This window comes from Mixophyes fleayi, chromosome 5, assembly GCF_038048845.1.
Source record: "Mixophyes fleayi isolate aMixFle1 chromosome 5, aMixFle1.hap1, whole genome shotgun sequence".
Classification (NCBI taxonomy): Eukaryota; Metazoa; Chordata; class Amphibia; order Anura; family Limnodynastidae; genus Mixophyes; species Mixophyes fleayi.
The window spans coordinates 270,245,463-270,272,864 of NC_134406.1; the positions used below are offsets into that span (position 1 = coordinate 270,245,463).

Here is a 27,402-nt window from a genome sequence, read left to right on the forward strand (position 1 = left end):
CCTCTATGTGGTCTCGCTCTCACTCAGACCACTCAGACTCTTGTTACTCTCTCTGTGACAGGCTGCACGGGACTCTCCCAGGATGTCTGTCTCTCTGGGTGCCTCTCAGAATCTCCAGGTGCCGTTTGTAACCTGCTCCTTCCCACTACTGCATGCTGGGAGATGTAGTTCTCCGCCTGCAGGAGAGGCATCCAAACCACATGTGCGGCCCACTCGGTTCGTCGGCTCTACATAAAGAAACCTCGCCAATGTTTCAATTTGTTTCCATTGTACATATTACTGGTGAAAACTTACAGGTTGGTTGATGTTATGCATATGCATATGGGCTGGATCTGTTTTATGAGTACATTCCGACAGACAGGCAGATCATCCTAAAGCAATAGATGTCACCTTTGTATGGAAAAACATACCTTGAAATGGTTACATTGTGAAACGTTGCATCATCGCTACATTTGCGGCTTCTTTTTTAAGAAACTTACCGCTACCCCCTTGTCCATAGTTGGTTTACTCAACACAATTAACAATCATCTTGACCTCACCGAATCCTATAATTATCCATCTTTTCTCAGGTGACAAATAACATGTTGCAGATTTTTCTTTGTCATTATTTATTGAATATAAAATAAGCAACATAAAGAACCAATGATTGTTATGTATGTCCTGATATGTAAAGACACTGTCGAAGTCAGAAAATTGGATAAAGTCATTTTGATTAATATCGAGCAAACTTGTTTGTCTATGTCTGAAAAGTTTGGAAGGGCGTACGCAGCCGCAACACGTGGCAATAACCGTTTTTACACATTTACATACATTCGCACAAATACGCACATCTGTAAATAGTACATATTATTTGTAGTTACAACACATAGTTATTTATGTAGAAATATAGTAATATTCATGTTTAATATTATAAGTTATATGCATATTAGTAAAACCTATGGTTCAGGTTAAAGGAAATGTGTCATGTCTGGTATCATTTTAATCCCCTATTCATCAGCAGTTGTCCGGTTCCTTCACTGAAGAGATCGCACATTGCATACTCTAGTTATTGATGTTAGGGAATAAACCTTTAAAGTAATACTGACTATAAAATGCTAATAGACTAGTTGAGACTGGATTCTTGGCCGGAAAGTCGGAGCACATCCCCTGGAGAGATGACCCCCACCTTTGGATTCTTTAGAACTAGCCTATGATCTGCAACACCCTGGACCTTCCTGAAACCTGGACCAACAGAAGCAAGCCACACCATCTGCATTGTTATACTGTATTCACTGACTGCATATAAGCAAGAGCTCTTCATCTAGTGTTCAGTCATCTTTGAGCACAGACTTCAGACCTGAAGGACTGTTCACTGGATCCAGAGCGCCTGCGATAAGTAATGGCTGTACTTATTATTATTTCACTTGAATTATTCTGCTACTTTGAGAATAAATATTTGTGCGTTGGAAACACAAATCGAGATTCGACAATCGTTATTGGATAGCGACAAAACGTGCATAACAACACAGATAAAACAGGCTGTATATTCTTATTCACGTGACTAAGTATAATTCAGTCATGGGAGAGATTGTAAGAAAGTCAGAATTTCACGGTGTTTTTAGCAGCATCCGGCAACAAGAAAAAGGGTAAATATTGAATTTTCCATTAATAAGGAAATAGTTTTGTCTTCCATGTTAGAGCTGTATTGATTCAGAAACAGAGTAAACATCAATGGTCTCTTCAAGACTCTTAGCTGTATACTATGCTGTAGTGTTTTCATAATATGACTATTTATTGATTACTTACTACAGGGTTTAACTTATTTTCCGTTTTATTTTTGGCGCTGAGAACATGCAGCTAGCTGTCTTAGAAACACCTATTGGTAAATGTATCAAGCTGACAGTTTCCTGCCGGTTTGAAAAGTGGAGATGTTGCCCATAGCAGCCAATCAGAATCTAGTTAAGATTTATTTAGTACATTAGGCAAAATGACAGCTAGAATCTGATTGGTTCCTATAGGCAACATCTGCACTTTTCAAACCTGGAGACTCTCAGCTTGATATATTTATCCCCTACTGTTCATTCAGATCAAATTGTACTATAGGAAGACTTTGCTCATAGCGACAGCGAAGTTCCCATAACAAAGTACCTGCAGGAAAGCCACGTAAAACAGCCTGCAGTAGATATTGCTCTATGAATTATGATTATTTATACAGCGCTAACATATTGTACAGTACAGTCAGATAAGTTGTTTTCAAGTTCATCAGTCTTGGCACCAGTAGAGCTGACAATCTAGTTTGCCGACCATGGGCAGACATACACAGAACAGGCACAATTTAGTCACAGGCCAACTAACCCACCCTTCTGCCATCACATCTCCTGTCATCCCTGCTGATTTCGGTGACAGCTCAGTCTCCCTCTAGCAGCGAGCTGACAGTCCGCACAATCCCTCCACGTCTTCATCTGCTGCGCGATGTCACTGTGTGGGCAGGAATATATTCAGTGCCCGCTCAGCTATTATATAGACAAAATGGGAAACACCAGGTGCACTATAAAACAAATAAATGGGGCAGCACGGTGGCTTAGTGGTCAGCACTGGGGTCATGAGTTCAATTCCCGACCATGGCCTTATCTGTGTGGAGTTTCTATGTTCTCCCTGTTTTTGCGTGGGTTTCCTCCGGGTGCTCCGGTTTCCTCCCACACTCCAAAAACATACTGGTAGGTTAATTGGCTGCTAACAAATTGCTCCTAGTCTGTGTCTGTCTGTGTGTATGTGTGTGTGTGTGTGTGTGTTAGGGAATTTAGACTGTAAGCCCCAATGGGGCCGGGACTGATGTGAATGAGTTCTTTGTACAGCGCTGCGGAATTAGTGGTGCTATATAAATAACTGATGATGATGATAATTAATTAAGTGTAATCCTCAATAATTATCGCTGTCTTTATAAGGATTTTAAAGTAAAGAGCAAGGGATTAGTTATCGTTAAGTTTGCCCAGAAAATAGATTGATGGAAATAAGTTTTCTCGCCACAGATATTACATCCACTTCAAAGAAAGCATTTCGGAGAATCTTCTACTCCTATTAGAGATACCATTTGAAAAATCACTTTTTCCATAATAGTCTTGTGCTTGGTGCCGCATTACACACAAAAAGATTTTACAGCCTCAAATTATACAGAAATACCACCCATTATGTGTTACGCTGTGGAATTTGGAATTTATTCAAACTGATCAATCACACTGGGGGCGCACATGTGGACATTTTGGGCTATTTGGCTCCAATATGTATGAAACAAATTGCTATGATAAGTAAACTGGGTATTTCTGCAAATTAAGCTTTCTGATCCAATATTCTATAACTCTTCTACAATATAAGATGACAGCCTGTAGGAGCTGACACTTAAGAGTTTTGTTGGCTTATCCCTCATTTATTCATTAAAAAAAGACAGATGCCTCCGACACTATTGTGGGGGAGAAGAATGGAGGGGGGGTGGGGGCGGTAGCGCTGGATAGGAAGAGCATGGCCATGTTTATCAGATAGCCTACAGCCCATCTCACTTCTTTCTCTTTTCAAACAAATGTGCGACTGGGAAATATGTTTCCGTTAGTCAGCATTATACATCAATATATGAAGCTTTTTTTTTTTAACATTCACAATCCTGAATTAGTAATTACTCTTCGCCCACACATGTCAGGGTTCCTGAAATTCTTGCCTGCATTAATATATTAATTTGTCAATGTCCTTTTCATAAATGTAATTAATCTGCTGAGTATATTTCTGAGAGATCAACAGTCTTGTTGCTCTCTTACGCACATTGATGCCTCTATTGGGTCTCTTAATCAGACAAATTGTCTAGTAGGGTGTAAAGCGTGACAATGCTGCATGTTTTCTGTTACTTATATTACTTCACGCTGCCTTTTTTTTTTTTTGCAATGCTGCTTTTCTGCCACAGATCTGTGCAAACTTTGAGGGCTGACGTTAGCTGTACTGCACATGCCCAGTACTGACTGACGTTAGCTGTACTGCACATGCCCAGTACTGACTGACGTTAGCTGTACTGCACATGCCCAGTACTCATTGACGTTAGCTGTACTGCTCATGCCCAGTACTGACTGACGTTAGCTGTACTGCACATGCCCAGTACTGATTGACGTTAGCTGTGCTGCACAGGCCCAGTACTGACTGACATTAGCTGTACTGCACATGCCCAGTACTGACTGACATTAGCTGTACTGCACATGCCCAGTACTGACTGACATTAGCTGTACTGCACATGCCCAGTACTGATTGACGTTAGCTGTACTGCACATGCCCCAGTACTGATTGACGTTAGCTGTACTGCACAGGCCCAGTACTGATTGACGTTAGCTGTACTGCACAGGCCCAGTACTGATTGACGTTAGCTGTTATGCACATGCCCAGTACTTATTGACGTTAGCTGTGCTGCACATGCCCAGTACTGACTGACGTTAGCTGTGCTGCACATGCCCAGTACTGATTGACATTAGCTGTGCTGCACAGGCCAAGTACTGATTGACGTTAGCTGTGCTGCACAGGCCCAGTACTCATTGACGTTAGCTGTACTGCACATACCCAGTACTCATTGACGTTAGCTGTACTGCACAGGCCATGCACTGATTGACGTTAGCTGTACTGCACAGGCCCAGTACCGATTGACGTTAGCTGTTATGCACATGCCCAGTACTGACTGACGTTAGCTGTACTGCACATGCCCAGTACTGACTGACGTTAGCTGTACTGCACATGCCCAGTACTGACTGACGTTAGCTGTACTGCACATGCCCAGTACTGACTGACGTTAGCTGTACTACACATGCCCAGTACTGACTGACGTTAGCTGTACTGCACAGGCCCAGTACTCATTGACATTAGCTGTACTGCACAGGCCCAGTACTGATTGACGTTAGCTGTACTGCACATGCCCAGTACTGAGTAACCCGACGCATTTTACTATGTCCTCGTGTAACTTTGAGAGTTTACAGGGTGCGATACATTGTAGGAATGGAAATTTTGCCTTAACTTGTCTTTAGGATTCTCCTTTTTTTTACTCCATATTCTGTAACGTTATTTTGCCATTTTTTCTGACACATTCTCCACTTCTTCGGCTGTTCAGTAAATAAGGAGCCTGGCTTAGTTTGTGCCACAATAAAATGTCGGTAATCAGCACATCTGCAAAATGTACTAATACAAATCTTGTAAAATACAAGAAATTGTACATTAATTGCCTTTATCTTGTGCCAGTTGTCATCCATTAGCATCTTCAAATGCTATATGTCAAATTAATCTGATATAATGTGTAATATTATTTCTTTTAATGAATCTGTAGTATTATGTCTAATATCCAAACTAGGTGTATAAAGCAATAATTATTGCCACTATTAGTGCATCTTTCTATGGGCAAAACAGTGGCACAGTGGTTAGTATTGCTTCCTCACAGATACAGGGTCATGGGTTCAGTTCTGACCAGGGTCCTATCTGTGTGGAGTTTGTATGTTAGCCCCATGTTTTACAGTTAATTGATATGTGATAAAAATAGACCTTAGAGAATTTTGACTGTAAGCTTCAATGGGCAGTGATTCAATATTCTCTGTACATCGCTACGTAATATGATGGCATTATATATATTATTGATAATAAATGCACATCTTTCCTGTCTAATTATGTGTATTCAATAAGTGTGCCCCGCCCATTTTCAACATTCCATTATAGTGTTTACAGTGTTCCGTAGCGGAATGTGGATGTAACTTTTCGGTTTTGAAAAGAAGCAAAATATATAGATTGATGACAAGATATAGTTTGAGATTAATCCTCAGTGTCTTTTAATTTCACAGTGGTATTTTTCTTCTGAGGAAGAAAATAAAATGGTATCAGTCCAAAGTCCAGGGTTAGATTTATTGCAACGTCAAAAAAATATGCACGATTTCTTAAGATGGAAACTCCACAAACATTCCCCAATCAATAATGGGTTGATTTTCGGCAGGCGGCCGCAGCTTCTGTTACTTGTTTAAATTGTTGTAACAGTGTCGCACTCTGCATAACGTAACCATTGTTGCTTCAGAGAAACTGGCACTTTTATATCTTGTTTTCGACTGGAAGGTCTTGGACACACAGATGTCCAAATCAGGCGCATACGAGCATTCCTAAAGCCTGCTATAAATGCCCTTTAATGCTTATCGGCCAAATAAATATGTAAGCAATTCAACCTGGACACACACATTTGCCGACAAGTGTTCAATTTGCTCAATGTGGACTGTGAATATTAATGCTTGGTACAATATAATGGCGTTCCATGTACAAGATACATAGAAAATACAAATTTAAGGGAGATGCCATTCACATGTCTATTTCATTTTAGAATCTTGGAGGCCTATTTATGGAGCCCCAAACAATGTAGAAACTGCTTTTTCAGCACGGTTTAGGCATTTTTAAGCAAAATGTCCATTCAAGAAAAGCCTAATGTAGGAGATATCAGAGATAACTCCTGTATTAGCCAAATTACCACAATAAGTTGCAGTTCCCATAATACTCAACAGGGACTGAGATCTCTGAAATTTTATCAAGCTATAAAAAACTTAACTCTGATGTGTAATGGGTCCATCTCTGCAGCGTTGACCCTCTCTCCTGTGCTAATTACGGCAATGACAAGTCGCACATGCGAAGTAAAGGGTCAGAATCCAGAGATTTCTTTTAAAATGAGTTGCTGTCCCGACATGACTTGTATATTAAATTGCTACGAAATGTCATCTGTTATGGGCAGCATGGTGGCTCAGTGGCTCAGTGGTTAGCACTTCTGCCTCACAGCGCAGGGGTCATGAGTTCCATTCCCGACCATGGCCTTATCTGTGTGGAGTTTGTATGTTCTCCCCGTGTTTGCGTGGGTTTCCTCCGGGTGCTCCGGTTTCCTCCCACACTCCAAAAATATACTAGTAGGATAACTGGCTGCTAACAAATTGACCCTAGTCACTCTGTGTGTATGTTGGGGAATTTAGACTGTAAGCTCCAATGGGGCAGGGACTGATGTGAGTGAGTTCTCTGTACAGCGCTGCGGAATCAGTGGCGCTATATAAATAGATGATGATGTTGATTCTCATCCTCCCCAGCCTCTTATCTCTCTTGCCCCACATCTCCCTCCTTTTTCCTCTCCCCTCTTCCATTTACATCACGTCTGTTAGTGTCCTTGTTTCACTCATTTATTCTCTCCCACCATTCCTAAGCCGCTCATGTCCTCTGTGCTCCTGGTCTGTCCCTCTTCAATGCATATAAATAGTTTTTTCTAATTACTGAGGAATATTAGATGGTTAATATTGTATAGAAAATTATAAAATTAACAGGAATATATATATATCAGCGCTGCTCAATTTCTTTGTCTATTACAGCAGCTAACAAATCTTATTTGTGTCTTTTGAAAGTGACAACAAGATAATGGAGTTGGAATTTTTGGCAAAAAAATCCTTCTGGATTTGAATTTGGTTGAGTCATGAACCAAATTTTGGATTCTATTTGCCTCTTTTAGAAACGTCAATGTGAAAACATTTTTTTTTCTTTTTAAATCAGCCGTATTCTGTACCAGAACTTTGATAGCGTAATCACACAACATTCTACCTGGCTATTTTCTTGTCTTATTCCTTGTGATTAATTGTGGTGCTTAGGTGGTTATAACCCAGGGCTGAGAGCCGTGTAAGTGATTGGTGTTGCTTTGCGGTGATTATGTGCTGCTGGAAGCCTACGTTAAAATATCACTATCTCAGTGACTGATGGTATCGCACATTTCCTAAGGTGACCTTAATAAAAGTGCTTTCCGAGGAAAGAAGAACTGACAAATGGCCCTGCGGGTCGGAAACATTTATTGGTTAATTGATGTTTATAGAGATAAACTTTCCATATCGGGCCCATCATTTCTGCAGACGCCAGGTTTAAGTATTATTGATCCTTCCAAGATGAAGAGATAGATTCACTCCTGTACATCACGCATTTCACTAATTGTTAGCATTTGTAGCACAAATGTGAACAACTTTTTCTGAATCTCCCTCACATTGTTTGTATAAAGTTTTGCTGCCTTGAAAAGTGTTCAGCCTTGTTTTACAAGCATCAGAATGTTTATTAACATAAAAACATTTAGAGGCATTTGTTTAAGAAAAGTATCAATAAAAGACTTTATGTTGTTTAACGTAAATCTTGCAAAGCAAAAGAGTCTGTATAACATATATGTGAAACATACCGTGTTTGTAAGTAGAGTTTATTTTTTCAGTAAATGTTCAGTGAAACATATGGACATTGTTTAATTTATCAAGATGAATGCTGCTACAAACGGAACACTATCGATTCATCTTTCAGTGTGATGTGTGTATGGGTAGATGCTGATTTTGGAGTTTCATTGAATGGTAGATTTCTTGTAACAGTTTTGCAAGATATATCCCACAAAGCGTCATAACCGCTGCGGAATGCCACAAACCTTGTCCTGCTCACCTTGCAAAAATATTGGGCTGGTCTGGGAAGATCCTTCTTTTCTGGGAGAACTTTCTGAAAGGTGGAGCAAGTGGGGTGGTTGATGAGACTGAATGTTCTACTGCATGGATGTGGTAGTTTGTGCAACTATGGTTCCTGCAGGGTCCTAGCACCGGCACCATCGGCTATATATGTGTCTGTACATACTGAGGAGGAAGTCGGAGAGGAAGTAGGGACCCCGGGAACTTCTGTGACTCTTCCAAACGCCAATATTCTCAGAGCAGATGCACAGAGAAGCAATAGACCATACTTGGCCTGCGGGAAATTCCGGAGTGAGGTATGGTGGGACGGCAGAAGGGGGCGGGGGGGGGGGGCTCTGCTGTGAGTTTGGAAGACCTACCCGGAATTCAGGAGTCTCCCGGACATTCTGGGAGAGTTTGCAAGTATGCAATAAACTCACAACTCATTTGGAAAATATCAATGTAAATACATTGAATTGGTATTTTTGCATCATGTACATTTAGGGCTTTATTCAAGTTGGGATGCAAATTGGGGTGTGATTTAGTTTTGTGTAATTACTATTGTGTTCAGATGAAAGATACATTATTACAATTTATATAGGGTTACAAATGTGCTCTGCAGATCCTGTACATACTTTCCAGAGGCCTGGACACACAGACAGGCTGAAGTCATTTTTAGGACTTTCCACTATGTTTACTACATGAATTCACATCAGAACGTGATGTGATTAATACGATCATAAATGAAAATAACAACTGCTAACAATATAATAACAAAGCAGCTAAAAAAACAATACCAACTGTAATTATATTTTTTATTTTCAAAACAATCCATATATTTGGTAAAAGAAAAATGTTAGTTCATAAATTATTTTAAAATAATAAACTAGAGTAATCTTCAATGCGTACAGTTGTTCTGTGTTAACTACTAACTCCCCAATTGTAAAGCGCTACGGAATATGTTGGCGCTATATAAATAAATGATGATGATGATGAATTACTGAGATGCATGCGGGAACTGATGTGATCAATGACACCATGTTGGGTATCACTATCATCTGGCATTTAAATCTGCCCTGTAGCAAGTGCAAAAGATACAGCTGATTGCAAACGTACTTTCGATCATTTGAAGTAGACGCATCTGCGTGAAGGCGCTGTCACCGTACATGACCTACGTCAGTCCACCCCTTCCCTCCTCGGTTCCGTCTCTCGAGTCGTAAGTGTCAGAAGTGTGTAGATATGAATTCGTGCAATCCAGGGCAGGTGCGTACGTTTGTTTTCTGGACACGTTCAGTCTGAAATCACGCAAGCTATGCAAACGCTCGTACGTCCAGACTTAAATCAGGCCCTTAGTGTTTATTTCTTTTCTTGCTTGTTTTTAGTTCAGATAAAACTAACGATTGGTACAGTAACATGACACCTTCTGGCTGATTACCTTATAGACACATACAATAATGCAAAATCCGATAAAGCCACATTATTGTTCTATAGCTCTGCCAGTTTTTTTTTTGCACTTAGCAAATATCTACAAACTAATGTCTGCGGTGTTAGGATTCCAGGTTCCCTGGGGACGCACATCCAGTAAGAGCTGAGTGAGTCAGGTGTTATGGCTGCAGCTTTCTGAACAGCTATTTAATTATACTCTTTAAATCACCATCCAGTCCCCTGAGCAAGCTTCCCAATCCGCTGCTGTGCTGAAGGTTTTACAAGTTCAAAGAGAAATCAAAGGAAAGAAAGAGGGACAGTGTAGCTACGATTTGCTATTTATAGATATATATATATATAGAGAGATATATATATATATTTATATCTATCATAATAGGATTTTACTGTATGCAGACCTCATGATCGCTTTCTTCTGCTTTGCAGTTTATTGTACTTCATGCTTATAATTCATGCAGGAAGACTTGAATAAACAGAACGGTGGTCATGGCCCGGAGGTCACAACGGTGTTTGTTTTCCAGATGTTTGTTGTCCTTAGAGGTCGAAGAACAGATGTTAAATCATCAACAATCGCTGCTTTCATGAACTTCTAGTTTCACTAAATCCTCTTTGAACTCCGTTGGTTACAGAACTCTCCTCGATGAATACTTGTCTTCATGAGACTAAGTTGCTCTCCTCAAAGGAGTCTGATAACACTATTTTAAACTTTATCAACAAAAGGGGTAACCCAGCATCTGTACTGAAGGGGCGGCCTTTTTTGGGATACCGCCTAAAATGAGCACTCACTGAAGACTGATTATATAGGATCATTGGGAATTTAGAAATTATACCTGGGGACTAGAGACATCATCATCATTTATTTATATAGTGCCACCAACTCCACAGCGCTGTACAGAGAATATGTCATTATATGTCATTTGTATCAGTCCCTGCCCCATTGGAGCTTACAGTCTAAATTCCCTAACACACACACACACACGCACGGACAAGGGTTAATTTTGTCAGCAGCCAATTAAACTATGTTTATTTGTATGTTTTTGGAGTGTGGGGGGAAACAGGAGCACCCGGAGGAAACCAATGCAAAACACGTTTAGAACATACAAACTCCACACAGATAAGGCCCTGATCGGGAATCGAACTCACAAACCCGACACTGTAAGGCAGAAGTGCTAACCACTGAGCCACCGTGCTGCCAAAAACATCACCATCATCAACATTTATTTATATAGCGCCAGCAAATTCCTTAGCGCTTTACAATTGGCTCACGCTGATTGGATTGCATATGCATTTTAAAAAAAATCACTGAAATCAAACGTACCCAGATACACTTCCACCCATTATACTCAGACTGTGCTTGCACATGTTACAATACAAGGGGTGCAAATTAGTTTATGTTTTGCACATAAGTTAAATACTGGCTGTTTTTTCACGTAACACACAAATACTTAATAGCTTTATTTTTACACTGAATTCTAAAGTTGATCTAGGACATGCCCTACCCCAACTATAAATCTGTCCTCACATTTTAAATTTACCTCCCCCTCCAATGTAATATGGTTTTGCCCAGTTGCAAAGTTTCTCCTTTTTTATGCTTTGTTCTCCTTAATGACTCAGCCCATTTGTCCCTCCCCCGTTTCACCTCTCCAATCGTAAGAAGGAGCAAGTGTCAAACCTGCTTAAGGACATACTCCTTATATGTGGGCGGGCACAGTACACGTTTGTGTAATTTACACTAAGCAAATCCTTACAGACTTATATGAGAGACTTAAAATTACATTAAAGATATAAAGCAAAAGGTGATTATTTAGGTCCAAAAAAATGTGACTAGTTGGAGTCTGTTGTTGTAGCAAATCGTTTTCACAATTATTCATTTGCACAATATTTGTCTTTTGTCTAATCCTTGGTTTTTGCAGTTATCCCCTCCCTAACACATGAGAGAGGTGATGGCACAGTTAGTGCTGGCTTCTCAAATAATGATGAAGTTATTTATTAATAAATAAGATGTTATAGTCACCTTAGGTTCATACAGACAGGCTTAAGCAATGTTATGTTTATTGTAGTGTAGCCAGTGGATGTGTCTACGGTAGTATGTTGTACCCCCAATTCTCCTTCTGATTTGATTGTAAAACTTTCAATTTTCCATTCCATCTTTTCTAAATTTACACTTAGATCACTGAGTGTAACCGGAACTTTGATGTGCACAGAAATCAAACCTTTCTATCAACACCACCATTTATTTAAATAGCGCCACTAATTCCGCAGCGCTGTACAGAGAACTCACTCACATCAGTCCCTGCCCCATTGGAGCTTACAGTCTAAATTTCCAAACACACACACACACACATAGAGAGAGACTAGGGTCAATTTAATAGCAGCCAATTAACCTACTAGTATGTTTTTGGACTGTGGGAGGAAACTGGAGCACCCGGAGGAAACCCACGCAAATACGGGGAGAACATACAAACTTCACACAGATAAGGCCATGGTCGGGAATTCAACCCAGCGTTGTGAGGCAGAAGTGCTAACCACTGAGCCACCGTGCTGCCCCTATGGAAAGAAAGACTGGTTATACTCCCAGGGCCTGAGACATTAAGGCAGCAAACTGAGCGAATCGTGCGTTTGTTTTAAACCGAAAAAAAACTCGGCTCTGCGTACTCCCGGAGTGAACAGGGAACGAATCTCAAGATAGGTCTGGTGATGACTACGGGTGTAGGATTACTCTGCTGTATTAGACCAAACACTGCAGGACACGTACAATGTGGAATATAAAATCTCAAAGAAACGCATAGAATACATATATATATATATATATATATATATATATATATATATATATATATATATTCAATTAATGTAACTTGTCAATATAATAGTCATTTATGATTATATATGGACATTTTATTAAAAAAAACACTTTTTAGTTTGTTTGTTTTTCTTGAAAAACATTAACTAGGGTGTAATAAATGTCTACTGTATATAACGGACATTTTTACAGTTGCTCCTGTTTGCAAACACATGTTAAAGCATGCATATACTGCTGACATAACTAGGACTCAGGACTCAGACTAGCCCTAGTGCAAGATATGGCAGAAAACCAGCGTACTTCTGTGTCTGACTCGGACGTGGCTGCACGGGAACACCCTTACTGTGCACTGACCACGTGAATCCGCCAATTCCACACCCCGTTCACTCCCCGAAATCACAGACTGTAGTAAGTGTCATTTCTGCTCGAAGATAACTTGGACGTGGCTGCGTTCTGTTGCATATTGTCCATTTCTGGCCATGCGCATAAGTGATTTTGTGGATGATATGTACAAAACCAGCACGTACGTTCCTTAATGATCCAAGCTCCCAGAATCCTTAGCTCTTTGCACCCTTAGTAATAACTATCATTTTCTCTGCATGGTTAAAGATGACTTGTGCTCAAAGGAGGCCAATTAGTTAATGAGCAAAAATGTGACAGAAAAATATCTGTACAAGGAAAAATAAGCCACATTATGTGTTCTCACAATTTCTGTTTGTTGATCTTCCATGAGAAAGTACAATATACCATGACCCCAGTTCAATTTTTAAATCTCTTTTCTTCACATATTTTTGTGACTATTTAATGTGTGACTCATTTTCTATTAGCCGTCCAAACTATTGAAAATAAACAGCAGTGATTAATGGCATTCTTCGTATTTCATAGTTTTGATCTAAGTAAACTTAGTGTTAAACAACAAGATAGGAGGCTTATAGCGATTCTGTTGTACAAATACACAGAGGGATAAGATATGAAAGTCCTAATTGGTGCGTGCGTTGAAGCAGTAATGTAATTAAAGCTTATATGAGGCATGCTGAAAATTGCAATAAAAATGGTGGTATGAGAGGAGCCATACAGGATATACTTGTAATTATTAGAATGAGTCCAGGAAGTGGGAACATATCTACTTTGGAATTGCAGAAACATAAATTGGTGACAGCGGATAATCTCTCATGTTAATGGTTTATTCTCAGGATAGAACCGCGTTTCACTGTTGCTGTGTTTTCATCTTCATATGATGGGAGTTTGTTTCAAGCATCTACAATTCGTTCAGTAAAAATTATATTTTGTAAGATTATTTCTGAACGAGGTGGCTCAGTGGTTAAGTGCCACGGAATTTGCTGATGCGAAATACATAAATGTTGATGATGATGCCTTTGGCAGCACAGTGGCTCAGTGGTTCCACCTCACAGAACTGGAGTCATGAGTTTGATTCCCGACAGGGCTTCATGTATGTAGAATTTGTATGTTCTCCCCTTGTTTCCTCCAGGTGCTCCGGTTTCCTCCCACACTCCAAAAACATATCAGTAGGCTACTTGGCTGCAGAGAATATTAACATTAGTCTGTGTGTTTGTTAGAAAATTTAGACAGTAAGCTTCAATGGGGCAGGGACTGATGTAATTGACAAATATTCTCTGTACAGTGCTGCAGAATTGGTGGCGCTATATAAATAATATATGTTGATGACCTGCTATACCACATGTTCGAAGTTATCCATTTATTCTGGAATTTAACTCATTATGGAAAATGCCTTCTTTCTCAACCATTCTAAAATGGGTTGTCCACTTTTTGACAAATTCTTACTTTAGTAAATGGCCGCCATTTGTGGCAGTTTGGTATGGGTCTCTACATTTGATCCAATTAAGGTCAAATTACTGACAATGCAAACAGTGTCTGAAGGGTGCCTTCCTCAGCTCAAAGTTGCAGCACTTTTTTGGTTGTTTTGTTTGACTTTTGCTGGTGGTGGATGTGACTTGATGCAGTAACAGCAGGTGGTGGAACTAGCTAGCTTTCATTTGACTACTGGCAACGGCTAATTGGAAGTTGACGGTGCAGCCGCCATGTCACTTATTGCGCCAGTGAGCAGTCCACAAAGGAGATATCAGGGACAACTAACCAGAACAAAAAGGTCAGTAGTACTGGTGGCCCAAAGAAGACAAGTTAGTATATGGGTATGTCTACTGATGGGAATGTTAGTGAGCATTGCCGGATATATAGCTGGATATTACTATTGATGCACGTGTTAATACTAGAGATGCTCAGGCTCGGTTCCCCGAGAACTGAACACACCCAAACTTAGCAGATCCAAGTACCGAGCCAAGCCGGCTCAGTACTTTCGCGCCATCGGAATTGAAAACGAGTCAAAACGTCATCGTTATGTCATCGGATCTCGGATCTTGCCAGTTTTGGATTCTATAAGTACCACCCTCCACGGCGATCCACAGTTCTTGGCAGTCTATAGTGCAGTTGGGCAGCGTATTGGTAGAAAAGAAAGAGGAGGGGTAGCAGTGTTCTTCAAAGTCTCCAGTGACATTCAGGAGAGCTCCATTGCTAATTGTCATTGCTGAAATACAAATAATAGGTCTGGCAGGCTTGGTCTTCTAAATCTGCAGTCACATTGTGCTGTGTTATATAGGTAACACACAAAGAGGAGAACTCCATTGCTCCATTGCTAATTGTCATTGCTGAAATGCAAATACTAGGTCTAGCAGGATTGGTCTTCTAAATCTGCGGTCTTTGTTTGAAAGTGTATGAAAATAATATTGTGACCTGTGAGGTGGTCAAAATTGACTGCAAATGACTTGAAATTAGTATTATTGAGGTTAATAATAATGTAGGGTGGGGGAAAGCCAAAATATGTGATTTTAGCAAAAAAAAATTGGATTTTAGAAAAAAATCAGGATCCAAAACCAAAACACAAAGTTGATCCAAAATCAAAACCAAAACCAGAACACGGGGGTCAGAGAATATCTCTATTTAATAGACGCTACTGCTAGTGGGTATATCAGTGGCATTGTATTATTGCACAGAGTGATTTAATGCACGATATAATGCAAACTGGCCTACGTCTCACTCTGCACCAGTCCCTTAGTCTTCATTACCATCTTTGTCACCTTTTTAATGAAGTAGGACTCTTCCTCACATGAGTGCCAAGTATGAGGACCAGGTTCCTCTGGGGAGGAAAGGCCCAATATACAATCTCTCAGGGGACCTATAATGATTTTGTCCACCGCTGATTCTTGTTCTCGCTGCTGGTTGGCAACACAGGTTCCTGTACTGGAGGATGTGTGTTTGAAAGAGGCAATTGTCTGGGTGGCCACAAATCCAACCAGGTGTTGCGTCCACTACAACCATCCTTACACAGGACATAAAAAATTCCCCCATCTCGGGGAGTTTCTGTCGCTTTCTAAATTTTGAAGAAGTCTGACAACAGCCAGCCCCATTAATGGACCTTAATGTGTAGCCCTGGAACGCTAAGGGTCCGTACATCTCCCCTTCTTCCTCTTCTTCTCCATCCTCCTCTATCCCCCTTTCTTCTCCATCCTCTACTCTGCCTCAATCTCTTCTACCTCCTGCCCCCCCTTCCTTGCTGCCCAATACCCCTACCCACAACTTCAACTCTTTAGCCTCCATATACTGGTCCATACCCCAACCTAAACTGCCAAAATTGATCCTACTGTCCCTTTTTACACCCCCCCTCTAGAATGTAAGTTCTCATGTGCAGGGTTATCTCTACCTTATATCTCAGGTTTGTCCTCTGTCCGTCCACCTCATACGTCTCTTGTCACGTCTGATGCTGAATTTTGTTCTGAATGAAATATGTCATATCTGTACGATGATGTCATGTCAGGCACTACGTAATCTGTGGCCCCGTATAAATAAACTAGGATGGCGATCTCTTGGGCTTGGACGACGATGTATCAAACTTGGGAGTTCAGTTGGGTATGGACCACCATGACTGATGGGATGAAATCACTTTACCAGCTGAGCATCTTGCCAAGTTAATGACTTATACACAAGATATAAACATATCTTCCAAAAATGACATTATATTCCCCTTATTATAAATTCATAAATAAATAAGTTTAAGCTCTGTTATAGATACTTATCATGTGGTATCTGTTAGCTTAGAAAACTCTTCATAACAATCAAATTTCAGATCTACAGTCGTGAACGTTCTACTTTTCTTCCCACAGTAAAACTAACTTATCTACGGCTTTGTAGAGGATATTTGTACTCGTATCTGGTTATCATCACTAAACCTGAATTCTGTGGGACCTCCAGATGCCCGGATGCTGGCAAATATAGTTTAGGGTCACAGCCTTTTCAGTTACCCATCCTAGAACGTGAAATTATGTCCCAGATTTCTGTCCTTGTGCCAAGCTGACAAAGTTACGAGAAGCAAAACCATAACGAAACTTTTTCAGAGCAGCGATCGACCAGTTTCCTCTGTATAAGGGGGATTATTTTTGACAACTCTTGCACATTTTACTTTATATAGACAACCTTATTTATGAGACGTTAGTCTTCTGTAAACTCTTTTTTTTTTGCCTCATATAAAAATATTCAAGACCAATACAAAACTCAATTTAAAGGAGCTGTAACCTCAGGTATATATAACCTTCTATATATGTGACATAGTTGTTGATCTGATTGCTCTGTGTAGGCAGGGGAGGGCTGGCAGATTTTAGCCCGGGGGGGAAGGCAAGATTTGTGTCAGCAGCCTATTAGGAACATTTTAAAGAAGAAAAAAACGTAGGTGGCCCAGTGACCCATCCCAAGGTAGCCCACTGTGGGACCGGCCCGGGGGATGGATGCACCACACCCCCCCCCCTGCCCCAATCCCAGCCTGCGCCTGTGTCCGGGGGCATGAAGAAACTCAGGAAGTTTTGTCTGCTACCTCTGTGCCTGTTCTCTCTCATATTTTGGGCCTTTTTGGACTTGGCCATGCACCCAACAACATCATACTCTGCCCCAATTATGTCACACATATACCTTGCCATTAGTTCTCACCCCAAGCTATTATATTATAATAATATTAATAATAATACTGATATATTATATAATATATAATATTATTGCCTACTTGTATTACTTTCTTTCCAGAAAGATGACCGTGGATGTGGCTTGATAATGTAGTACGCAGTGAGCGGGACGAAGTGTAGGGTAGGATGTCACAAAAAATTGGGTGGCCTCCAGGGAGATTTTTCAACCCCCCTCCCTGGTGTCCGGGAGGTCTGTCCATAATCATTGAGTCTCCCGGACATTCGGTAGAGTAGGCATCTATGATCATAAGAGGACTATGACACCTCTAGAAGATTGGTAGGAGATCTCTTGGAGGATATAAATGGATTCACTAGAAGAGAAACAATGAAACTGTACTGAATGATGAGCTCTGCAATCAGACTTACTAGCACTATCATATAAACTGGTTAAAGTAGGTAAATAAATATATAGGTGGTTCAGGGAAGAGAGGGTTTTGGGGCCATCTGTTTTAGAAGTTTGATATGCTCCTGTTGGACATGGCACACCCCCAATGTGCTGTGGCCACCCCCATTTTTCAGGCAGTGTTACGGTTCGCATAGGTGAAATGTCTGGAGGTACGGCTCAGGGAAATTGTAACATCTTTGTAAGATTAACAACTGTCCGAACTAGTGGATATGTATTGAGGACTTGTGTTTTATTTCCAAGATAGGGTAGTTTGTTTCAGTGTAAAAATGTAAATGCTTTTACCCTCCTCCCAGCCAATGTAGTCTCAACAGGTCAAAATCATCTCCCCGGCTGAGAGGCTCCGTCTGCAGGAGAGCCGAACTCTTATACCCTTTTCTAAATGCTAGATAAAACATCCAAAAAGTAGGTACACCTGCAGAAAGACATTCTTCATTTCCAAGGTATTTGGAAGAAAATTGGAACAGATGTAATTAATTCTTCAGTGCATTGTAAAACTTCAATAAATGTTTTCTCTCCCTCTCTCTCCCTCTCCCTCCCTCCTTCCCTCCCTCCCTCTCCCCCTCTCTCTATTCCTCTCTCTCCCTCCCCCTCTCTCTCCCTCCTCCTCTCTCTATTTCTCTCCCTCCCTCTCTCTCCCTCCCCCTCTCTCTCTCTATTCCTCTCCCTCTTTACTTTCCACCCTCCCCCCTCTCTCTCTCTCTCTCTCTCTCTCCCTCTCTCTCTTCCTCTCTCCTTCCCTCCCTCCTCTCTCTCTCTCTCTCTCTCTCTCTCTCTCTCTCTATCCCTCTCCCCCCACTCTCTCTCCCTCTCTCTCCCTCCCTCCCCCCTCCCCCCTCTCTCTCTATTCCTCTCCCTCTTTCCTTCCCTCCCTCCCTCCCTCCCTCCCTCCCTCCCTCTCTCTCTCTCTCTCCTTTTTTCCCTCCCATCTCTCTCTCTCCCTCCCTCTCTCCTTCCCTCCCTCCCACATCTCTCTCTCATTCCCTCTCTCCTTCCCTCCTCTCTCTCTCTCTCTATCCCTCTCCCTCCCTCTCTCCTTCCCTCCCTCCCCCTATCTCTCTCTCTCCTTACCTCCCTCCCCCCTCTCTCTCTCTCTATCCCTCTCTCTCTTCCTCTCTCCCTCCCTCCCTCCCCCTCTCTCTCTCTATCCCTCTCTCTCTCTCCCTCCCTCCTCTCTCTCTCTCTATCCCTCTCCCTCCCTCCACCTCTCTCTCTCTTTCCCTCTCCCTCCCTTCCCCATCTCTCTCTCTCTCCCTCTCTCCTTCCCTCCCTCCCTCCCTCCCCCCATCTCCCCCCATCTCTCTCTCTCCCTCTCTCCTTCCCTCCCTCCCTTCCTCCCCCTCTCTCTCTCTATCCCTCTCTCTCTCTTCCTCTCTCCCTCCCCCATCTCTCTCTCCCTCTCTCCTTCCCTTCCTCCCTCCCTCCTCTCTCTCTCTCTATTTCCCCCTCCCTACCTCCCCGCCTCTCTCTCTATTCCTCTCCCTCTTTCCTTCCCTCTCTCCCTCCCTCCCCTCTCTCCTTCTCTCTCTCTCTCTCTCTCTCTCTCTCTCTCTCTCTCCCCCTCTCTCCCTCTCTCCTTCCCTCACTCTAACTCTCCCTCTCTCCCTCCCTCCCTCCATCTCTCTCTCTCGCTCTCTCTCAGTGCAGAAAATATTTTTAATTCATTGATAAGTGGAGCGAGACCCCAGAGTCAAGAATATAATAGATTTTCCATCACCTTGATGGAAACACACTGTAAATTGCCCTCCCTGTCTTACCACATCCATAAACTTTTCAGACTGTCAAAACACAACTCATTAGTTTCAGGGGAAAAAGTAATTTGTAATTTAGGGTCTGTGGATAAGACAGAACAGTGATCTTATCTTTGTGAAGATGATTTCTCTCTTTCATGTCTTATTGTCCTCGCACAGCATTATTCAGCTATTCTGTGATTACTTGTTTGCTAGGTATAATTGGCTAGCTTTTATAAATTCAATTTTTAGTCTGTGAACTTTTCTGACATTCTGAGTCTGTGTTAGACGTGACATATAGAGCAGGAATACTACAATAGAAATCATCCCCTGCGCTCAAAGGTCAGGATAGGACCATACACACGGTGCCTCTGTGATGGGTCTGGTTCCTACTGAATTGATTTCCTGCATTATCATAAATGTCTGATATTGGTTTATCTCACATAATAACTGTCTCCACTGTGTGTAGAATTGTTAGACTGTGTCTGAATAAATCACTTCTCGGAAATGAGGTGCCTTCATTTATTCAGCACGGAGGACACAAAAAAATATATGTCAGTTCTGGAATATGTTGTATAATGTGCATACCTCTCGACTGTCCAGATTTCGGTAGAACTGTCCCAATTCCTGGGGAATGACCCCCACCTTGCTGTCAGCCAGCACGCTTGTCCCGACTTCTTGGGAATGTTTCGTAGTGTGTTCCAATCACCACCTCTCTGGACAGCAGAGTAGAGATAAATGGTGGTACAGCATGGGTGATGTGTCCCATGGAAGGGTGGGCTGTTGGGGGTGTCCTAGCCCTTCGAGGCCAGGGCCGGTGGAACAAGTTAAGTCTCAACAAGCGCGTCAGTAAGGCTCCCCGTCAGCACCAGCTGATCTGAAATTTTATTATAATATCGGCGTGGGCACCTGACTCCTTAACCATTCAATTCCATGCTCTGAACAGAGCAGGGAAGGGAATAGGCGCTGGGGTATGGGCATAGGCAAACCGAGGGGGGTTTCCTAGTGCCTGGAAGCCTCCCTCCAAGCCTGGGGCACTGTATAATTGAGGTGGCTGGACCCTGCCCCCGCTTTACACGGCTCTGTTTGAAAAGGGAGAGCTGCGTGCACCTAACAGTAGTGCACGCAGCATTGCCCATGTATATTATGGGGATAGGGAGAGTTGGAGAGCAGCCAAGCACTGTCTAAAATTATAGCCACGCCCCCCCATGCATGCTGGTCACACCCACTGGCAGCGTGTTGTGGAAACCCCTCTCTACAAATCCTGCATTTGCCCCTGATTTGGGTGCTTCACATATTTCTTTTAAGGTTTCACTATGTAAACACCAGCTGGTGGGGTGAGGGGGAGGTGCGCTGGAGATGTTCTGTAATTGTTCAGTATATTACATGTTCTGGTGATTCCGTGCTCCTGGTTCAGAGCTATCAGTATAGACATACAACACCCGGATATAAGGATCGCGGTATTAGCTGTATAGTGAAGGGGATAACATACAGAATAACGTTATGAGTTTTCTTATGACATCACGGCTTAACAATTATTAGAACAATTTTGCACAGAAATTTTAGATATAACATTACCTATTATGAACATTGTCTCTCTAACCTCTCCCCTCTCTGATAAGCCCTGGGCTCAGCGGTTACATTTAAATATATAAAAATAATTAATTCATTTAATTACATAAAATAGATTTTATTTGATTTATTGTGTTCTTATGATGCTCAGTCCATGAATATTTTCTCTTTTTTTTTTGTTTACAGTGTTGTAGGTTGTTATTGCTGATTGTGAAAGCCGATAGACATAGTTATCTTTACCTGGTGCATTCTAGTATATAATACACAGGTATTACTACCACAAAGCAGCAATTAGTTACTTTGTTATCTTTTTGGATTTCAAAACTTTCTGGATAACAAGTTTACAGAAAAGCAAAACCGATATCTATAACATTGGTTCTAATCAGGGTCAAGTGGAGAAAAAAATAGATCTCCCCTTTAAGTCTTGGTCTATGTATATATTTATGAATAAGTACATTATTATCTGTTTATTTTGCAGCATGTAGAAGAATGTGGGACAATATTACGTGCTGGCCGGGCGCAGAAGAAGGGGACGTTGTCGTGGTTTCATGTCCCAATTATTTTGGTTTCTTTGCCAATACACAAGGTGAGATGGATACATCTGTCATATTCATGTGTTACATTTTATGTCATCTGCTCATTCTAATCATTTTACTTTCCTAAAAAAAAATGTATGCTGAATTATCTGAAACCATTGTTGTAATTTGTAGTTGCAAAAAGATAGCAAATAGGTCATCCACAAAGTGGTAATAACTAGTGGCCTGATTCATTAAGGATCTTAAATTAAGAAGTTTCTTATTTCAGTCTCCTGTTACAATGCAAGGGGTGCAAATGAGTGTTCTGTTTTGCACATAAGTTAAATACTGACTGTTTTTTCATGTAGCACACAAATACTTTATAGCTTATTTGTACACTGAAATTTAAAGTTGATATTTGTGTGCTACATGAAAAAACCGCCAGTATTTAACTTATGTGCAAATTAATAAACTAATTTACACCCCTTGAACTGTGACATGGTTTTGCCCAGGAAACTTAAGTAAGAAAAATAACTCACATTCTAGCCTAAGTTCCTTAATGAATCAGGCCCACTGTCTCGAAAATGGCCCGAAATGTTGACTGCGTTGGGAATCCTGAACCTCTTAATAAACTTTTCGGTACTGCTTCTAAATGACGATACATTTCCTCTATGTCCTACCTAAACTTTTTGTCTTTTTCTTCTTGTTTGAAGTGGTCACACCTTATATTGCCGCTCAGCTGTCAGTTTGTGCTCGTGATTAGTGTTACATCCAGATATAAAACATTATCAGCCGTTCTGCATCTAAGTTTGTCCTTTAAAACTCTGTTCAACTCTTGTCCTGTCAGTGAACCAAGCCACAAAACCACTGTGCCACATGTCACTTACTAATCTCTTCTTTGTCGATAAAAAAAGAGGCAGTTTTGTCTTGTGACATTTCTGTAAATGGAAAGAAAATATATTTTTCCGACAACACGAGATGTCTGACCTCGGAAGACCTGCAAATACTGGGTGAATTTTACGCTATTGAACAAAAGTTTTAACTACACCGGTAGAACTTACCTTAAAGGGACCGCCATTCATTTCAGTTTGGATTATCCTTTGCAAGTTACTCTGTTACCTGTTGTCAGTGGTTTCCGATTATCAAAGCTGCAACCACAGATAACCATGGGAGTTGTTTCTGATCGTCATCTTTAAAAAATGGCTACGGAGAGAGGTGACTGCTCGTGGAGCAGACCCCCTACGCGTTTTACCCGACAGAGCTTCTTTAGTGAAAGTGAAATAATGCAATAAGCATTTTATTTGGCAGCTCCTCTAGTCGACTAGAACGTGGACTTTGCTTACTACCTGGAACGGCCATTGGATCTGGCAACTCTCTATATAACAGGAGTTTTTGTCTACTTGAGCAACTATTATCCTATGATGGTTATATTTATGGGCTTGATCCGAGATACCTTGTTGAGAGATATATGCAGGATTGCTAATTCGACATATGTGATCTTATAGTCATACATTATGGCAATATTCCAGTGAGTGATGCGTGGCGTTGAGGTTTTATATTCATTTACTCTTCCGGACCATTTTATATGTTTTTAAAGGCCATATATGGCATTTTTTGTGAATAAATGTATGTGTATTTACTCTGCTCATTCACGATCACATTCTCTGTTTCTGCGCCTGGGAACTAATTGTTTTGTTATATCACAGCGATCTTTGTCACTCATTTCATTTTTATTACAATCAGAGATAGGAGAACGGAGACGGGAACGAGTGCTACTGAGGGTGACAATGTCACTATCCTTGTCTCTCCAAGCTCCCGCCAAAGGATGACTTATTGTCTTCAGCCTTTACCATGGTAATACATCGAGATTAAAACATTACTACATTTTTCCTTTATAATTCCTTTTTACTTTAGAAAACAACTATTCTCTTATATTTTAACATTAATTTCTCATTCAGTTTATACCTCTCCCTGTAACACTTTAAATTCCTAAAAATGTTGCTCCCCTCCAAAGGCCTTGCACCCTCGGCTGCAACCTCGTCAGCCTATTGGATAATCAGACTCTGGCGGTCACCAGCCTGCAGGAAGGTGGGGATTTTTTATTGGGGTGGGAGGGGGGGGACCATGTTTCCCTGCAGGTTAAAGTAATTTGTCTTTGGAAGGTGCCCATTATGTCACTCCCTGCACATACAAACAGAGGAACAACAGAGAACTCTTTATAAAGTTAACATCTCATTAAAACTTAGAATTGCAAATTTCCAAATACAGCTACGACCAATATTTGACAAGTAACGTCCAGGGATATAAAAAGCAATTAAACAAAAAACATGAAAGGCTCCAATGTAAAAATATAAAAAGTAGAATTAATCAAGCAACTCTGCGGCGTACAGAAAGGAAACTGCGCTGGATATCGGTGGTAACTAATGAAACCAGAAGGAAGGATCAAAAGGCGGTTTGATATAGAAGCAGCTCGGTGAACAAAGCCCACTGTGAGCAGACTGAACAGACCCAGTTCAGACCATGTGAGCTGTTCCAATTAAAAATCATAAGATCTCTATTAAGCTATAAAGATATTCTTCCCGTGACGTGATCCAGGTAAACGCGAAGCGCTGTGTGCAGCCGTGTACGGAAGTGACCTGAGGTTGTGGTTTAGTAACTCATATCATACTTACCAACTTTTTTAAGTTGGTGTCCGGGAGACTCTCTGTAGCAGGGGGGCGGGGCTCCGGAATTGCGTCATTTTGGCCCCGCCCCCGCGACGTAATGACGTAAATTGCGCCATTTGACGGGGCTAAATGTCGCGATTCACCGGGAATCGCGGCGTTTGGGATCTAATTCTGCCCACTTCACTAGGAATTGGGGCACTTCCTAGTGAAGTGGGCAGAATTCGGGAGATTGCCACACTCGCCTGGGAGTCCGGGAGACTCTCGCAAAATGCGGGAGTCTCCCGGACATTCCGGGAGAGTTGGTAAGTATGGCTCATATATGTGACCCTTTGCTGTTCCTTTATTTGTTCATTTGAGGCAATATAGGGTCAATTGTGAATTGCAAAAGAGTTCATTTATAAGAGCGAAACATAGTCTGATTTATCTCTGACCTCCTGGGATGAGGTTATAAACTGTTTACCATCAATATTTCTATCCTCAATGGGACGCTAACAAGATATAGTATGTTTCATTGTGAATTTGTATTTGTCTAACTTATTTATTTGAGTAAGATTTAAATAAAAATGATGTCATAGGGCAGCGTTGGCAAACCTGTGACACTCCAGGTGTTGTGAAACTACAAGTCCCAGCATACCCTTCCAGCAATAAGCTGCTATATATTGGCAAAGCATGCTGGGACTTGTAGTTTCACAAACACCTGGAGTGTCATAGTCAACACTATTATAGGGCTTTACCTAGTTTTTAAATCCTATAAAAGATGTTGCTAGTAAGTCTGTTTGCAGTGATTGCTGTAGAGGTGCCGTTGTTTCTGTTCCCTTCCTTAGGTCTTATTGAGATGTGATAGTCTCTCACAGTGTAAAAGCTTGTGGGTGTGATCCAAAAATGTTCCAAAAAAAATATAACATTTGCAGGTAAGGATGTAATAGAGAGAACCCCCTGTACTTGCTCATAGCCTGCACAATTGCAAAACCACCATGAAACAATAAAGTCTCTTTAACACAATATTTAATTATGTAATTACATTATGTAGTATATGTCAATTAATAGGTTCTGAAAAATGCAACTTCCACGAAACAGAATCATTTTAATAATTCAAAGTGGAGAAAAATCATTATCTACAATCCCTTGATATCTGGCAGGTGTGTTCTTTCATGTCAGATATAGTGACCTACATTAAACACTGTAATCCTTAATCATTTTTGCAACTTTACTTTGGCAAAGTCACTGAAAAAGCAGGACCAGCACCTGCAGCCTGTACTGCGGTAATGTGCTCCGGTCTGTATGTCAAATGTTTGCACTTAAACAGCAGCGACAGCAGAAATACTACAACAGTGTATAGATCTAATCCCCAGAGAGCAGCTATTCGCAGGTAACAACAAAACAATTTAGATTTGGGATTTACGTATAATAGTGTGTAAATACAGTACGTTATAGGTGGGGAGAAAAGCAATCAGGCCATAATTTTCCATTTGTTTTAGTAAATGCTACATATTTTGAAACAGACCCAAAGCACCTGAAACATTTATAAAGAAACAATTAGCACAATTAAATAAATAGCCAATGATAGTTTTGTTGTTTCTCCCAGGACATCCAATGTGCGCTCAGCTTCGGCTACGCCTTGTGGGGTGTGTCCGTGAGGACCAATAGCCTTGTGGGGTGTGTCCGTGAGGACCAATAGCATACCTCGCAACGTTTATCATCTGGGACAGCGGGCCAGAAGTGGTTCATAGTGCACGAGGGGGCATGCCACATCCCCCCTTCCCCTCCAATAAAAACACCACTTCTATGCCACATGCTCCTGCCACTGGTATGTGCGGCTTTGAATGGGCATCACTCAGTGGGACAGGACTGTCTTTAAAACATTATGGGCCCCGGGCAAAGCAGTGAACTTGGGCCCCTACCTACACAACCACTTGCAGCAATAAAAAATGTAAATTATCAATAAAATTGAGTTTATATTTATTGGTAGCTGCAACAAAAATCAGTATTTAAACATTAAAAAGCATGTTGTGCAGCTGTGTCTTGATACATGGGTCATAGTAACACAGTTGATGAGGTTGAAAAAAGACACCAGTCCATCAAGTTCAACCTATTTTGGATCTCCTACGATCCTGCACTTATACTTGAAATTGATCCAGAGTAGACAACCGCCAATCTGTTTCAATTGTGAAAATCTCGCCAGACTCAATATTGCAGTCCTATTTTTACCCTATATCCACTACTATCCTTCATTTTAATTAACAGTCGTATCCCTGGATACACTTTTCCGCTAAAAATTTGTCTAACCCTTTCTTAAACATATCTATTGAATCTGCCATCACAACCTTCCCTGGCAGTGAATTCCATATCTTGACTGCCCTTACTGTAAAGAACCCCTTCCTTTGCTGGTTGTGAAATGTCCTCTCCTCTAACCTTAGGGGGTGACCGCGTGTCCTGTGTATAGTCCTTGGGGTAAAAAGTTCCCATGAAAGTTCTCTGTATTGACCCTTAATGTATTTGTACATAGTAATCATATCTCCTCTTAGACGCCTCTTTTCTAAAGTAAACATCCTAAACTGGCTGCCTTTCCTCATAACTTAATGACTCCATGCCCTTTATCAATATTGTCACCCTTCTCTGAACCCTTTCTAGTTCCAAATTATCTGTTTTATAGAGTGGTGCCCAGAACTGTCAATAGATTTTTTTTTCTATTGGGCCCTGCCTATGGGGTCCCTATGCTTGTGGGGCCCCTGGGCAATTGCCCAGCGTTCCCAGGGTGACAGA

At 41.2% G+C, this 27,402-nt stretch overlaps 1 protein-coding gene across 1 annotated transcript in view; it reads left to right on the forward strand.

The window, feature by feature from the left end:
* The window catches only part of VIPR1 (vasoactive intestinal peptide receptor 1), a 177,904-nt gene that overhangs the window by 81,296 nt on the left and 69,206 nt on the right, over positions 1-27,402 (forward strand). The window contains exon 3 of the mRNA XM_075214096.1: positions 21,937-22,044. Within this exon, the coding sequence (XP_075070197.1) occupies positions 21,937-22,044 (108 nt within the window). The remainder of the gene's footprint in view (positions 1-21,936; positions 22,045-27,402) is intronic.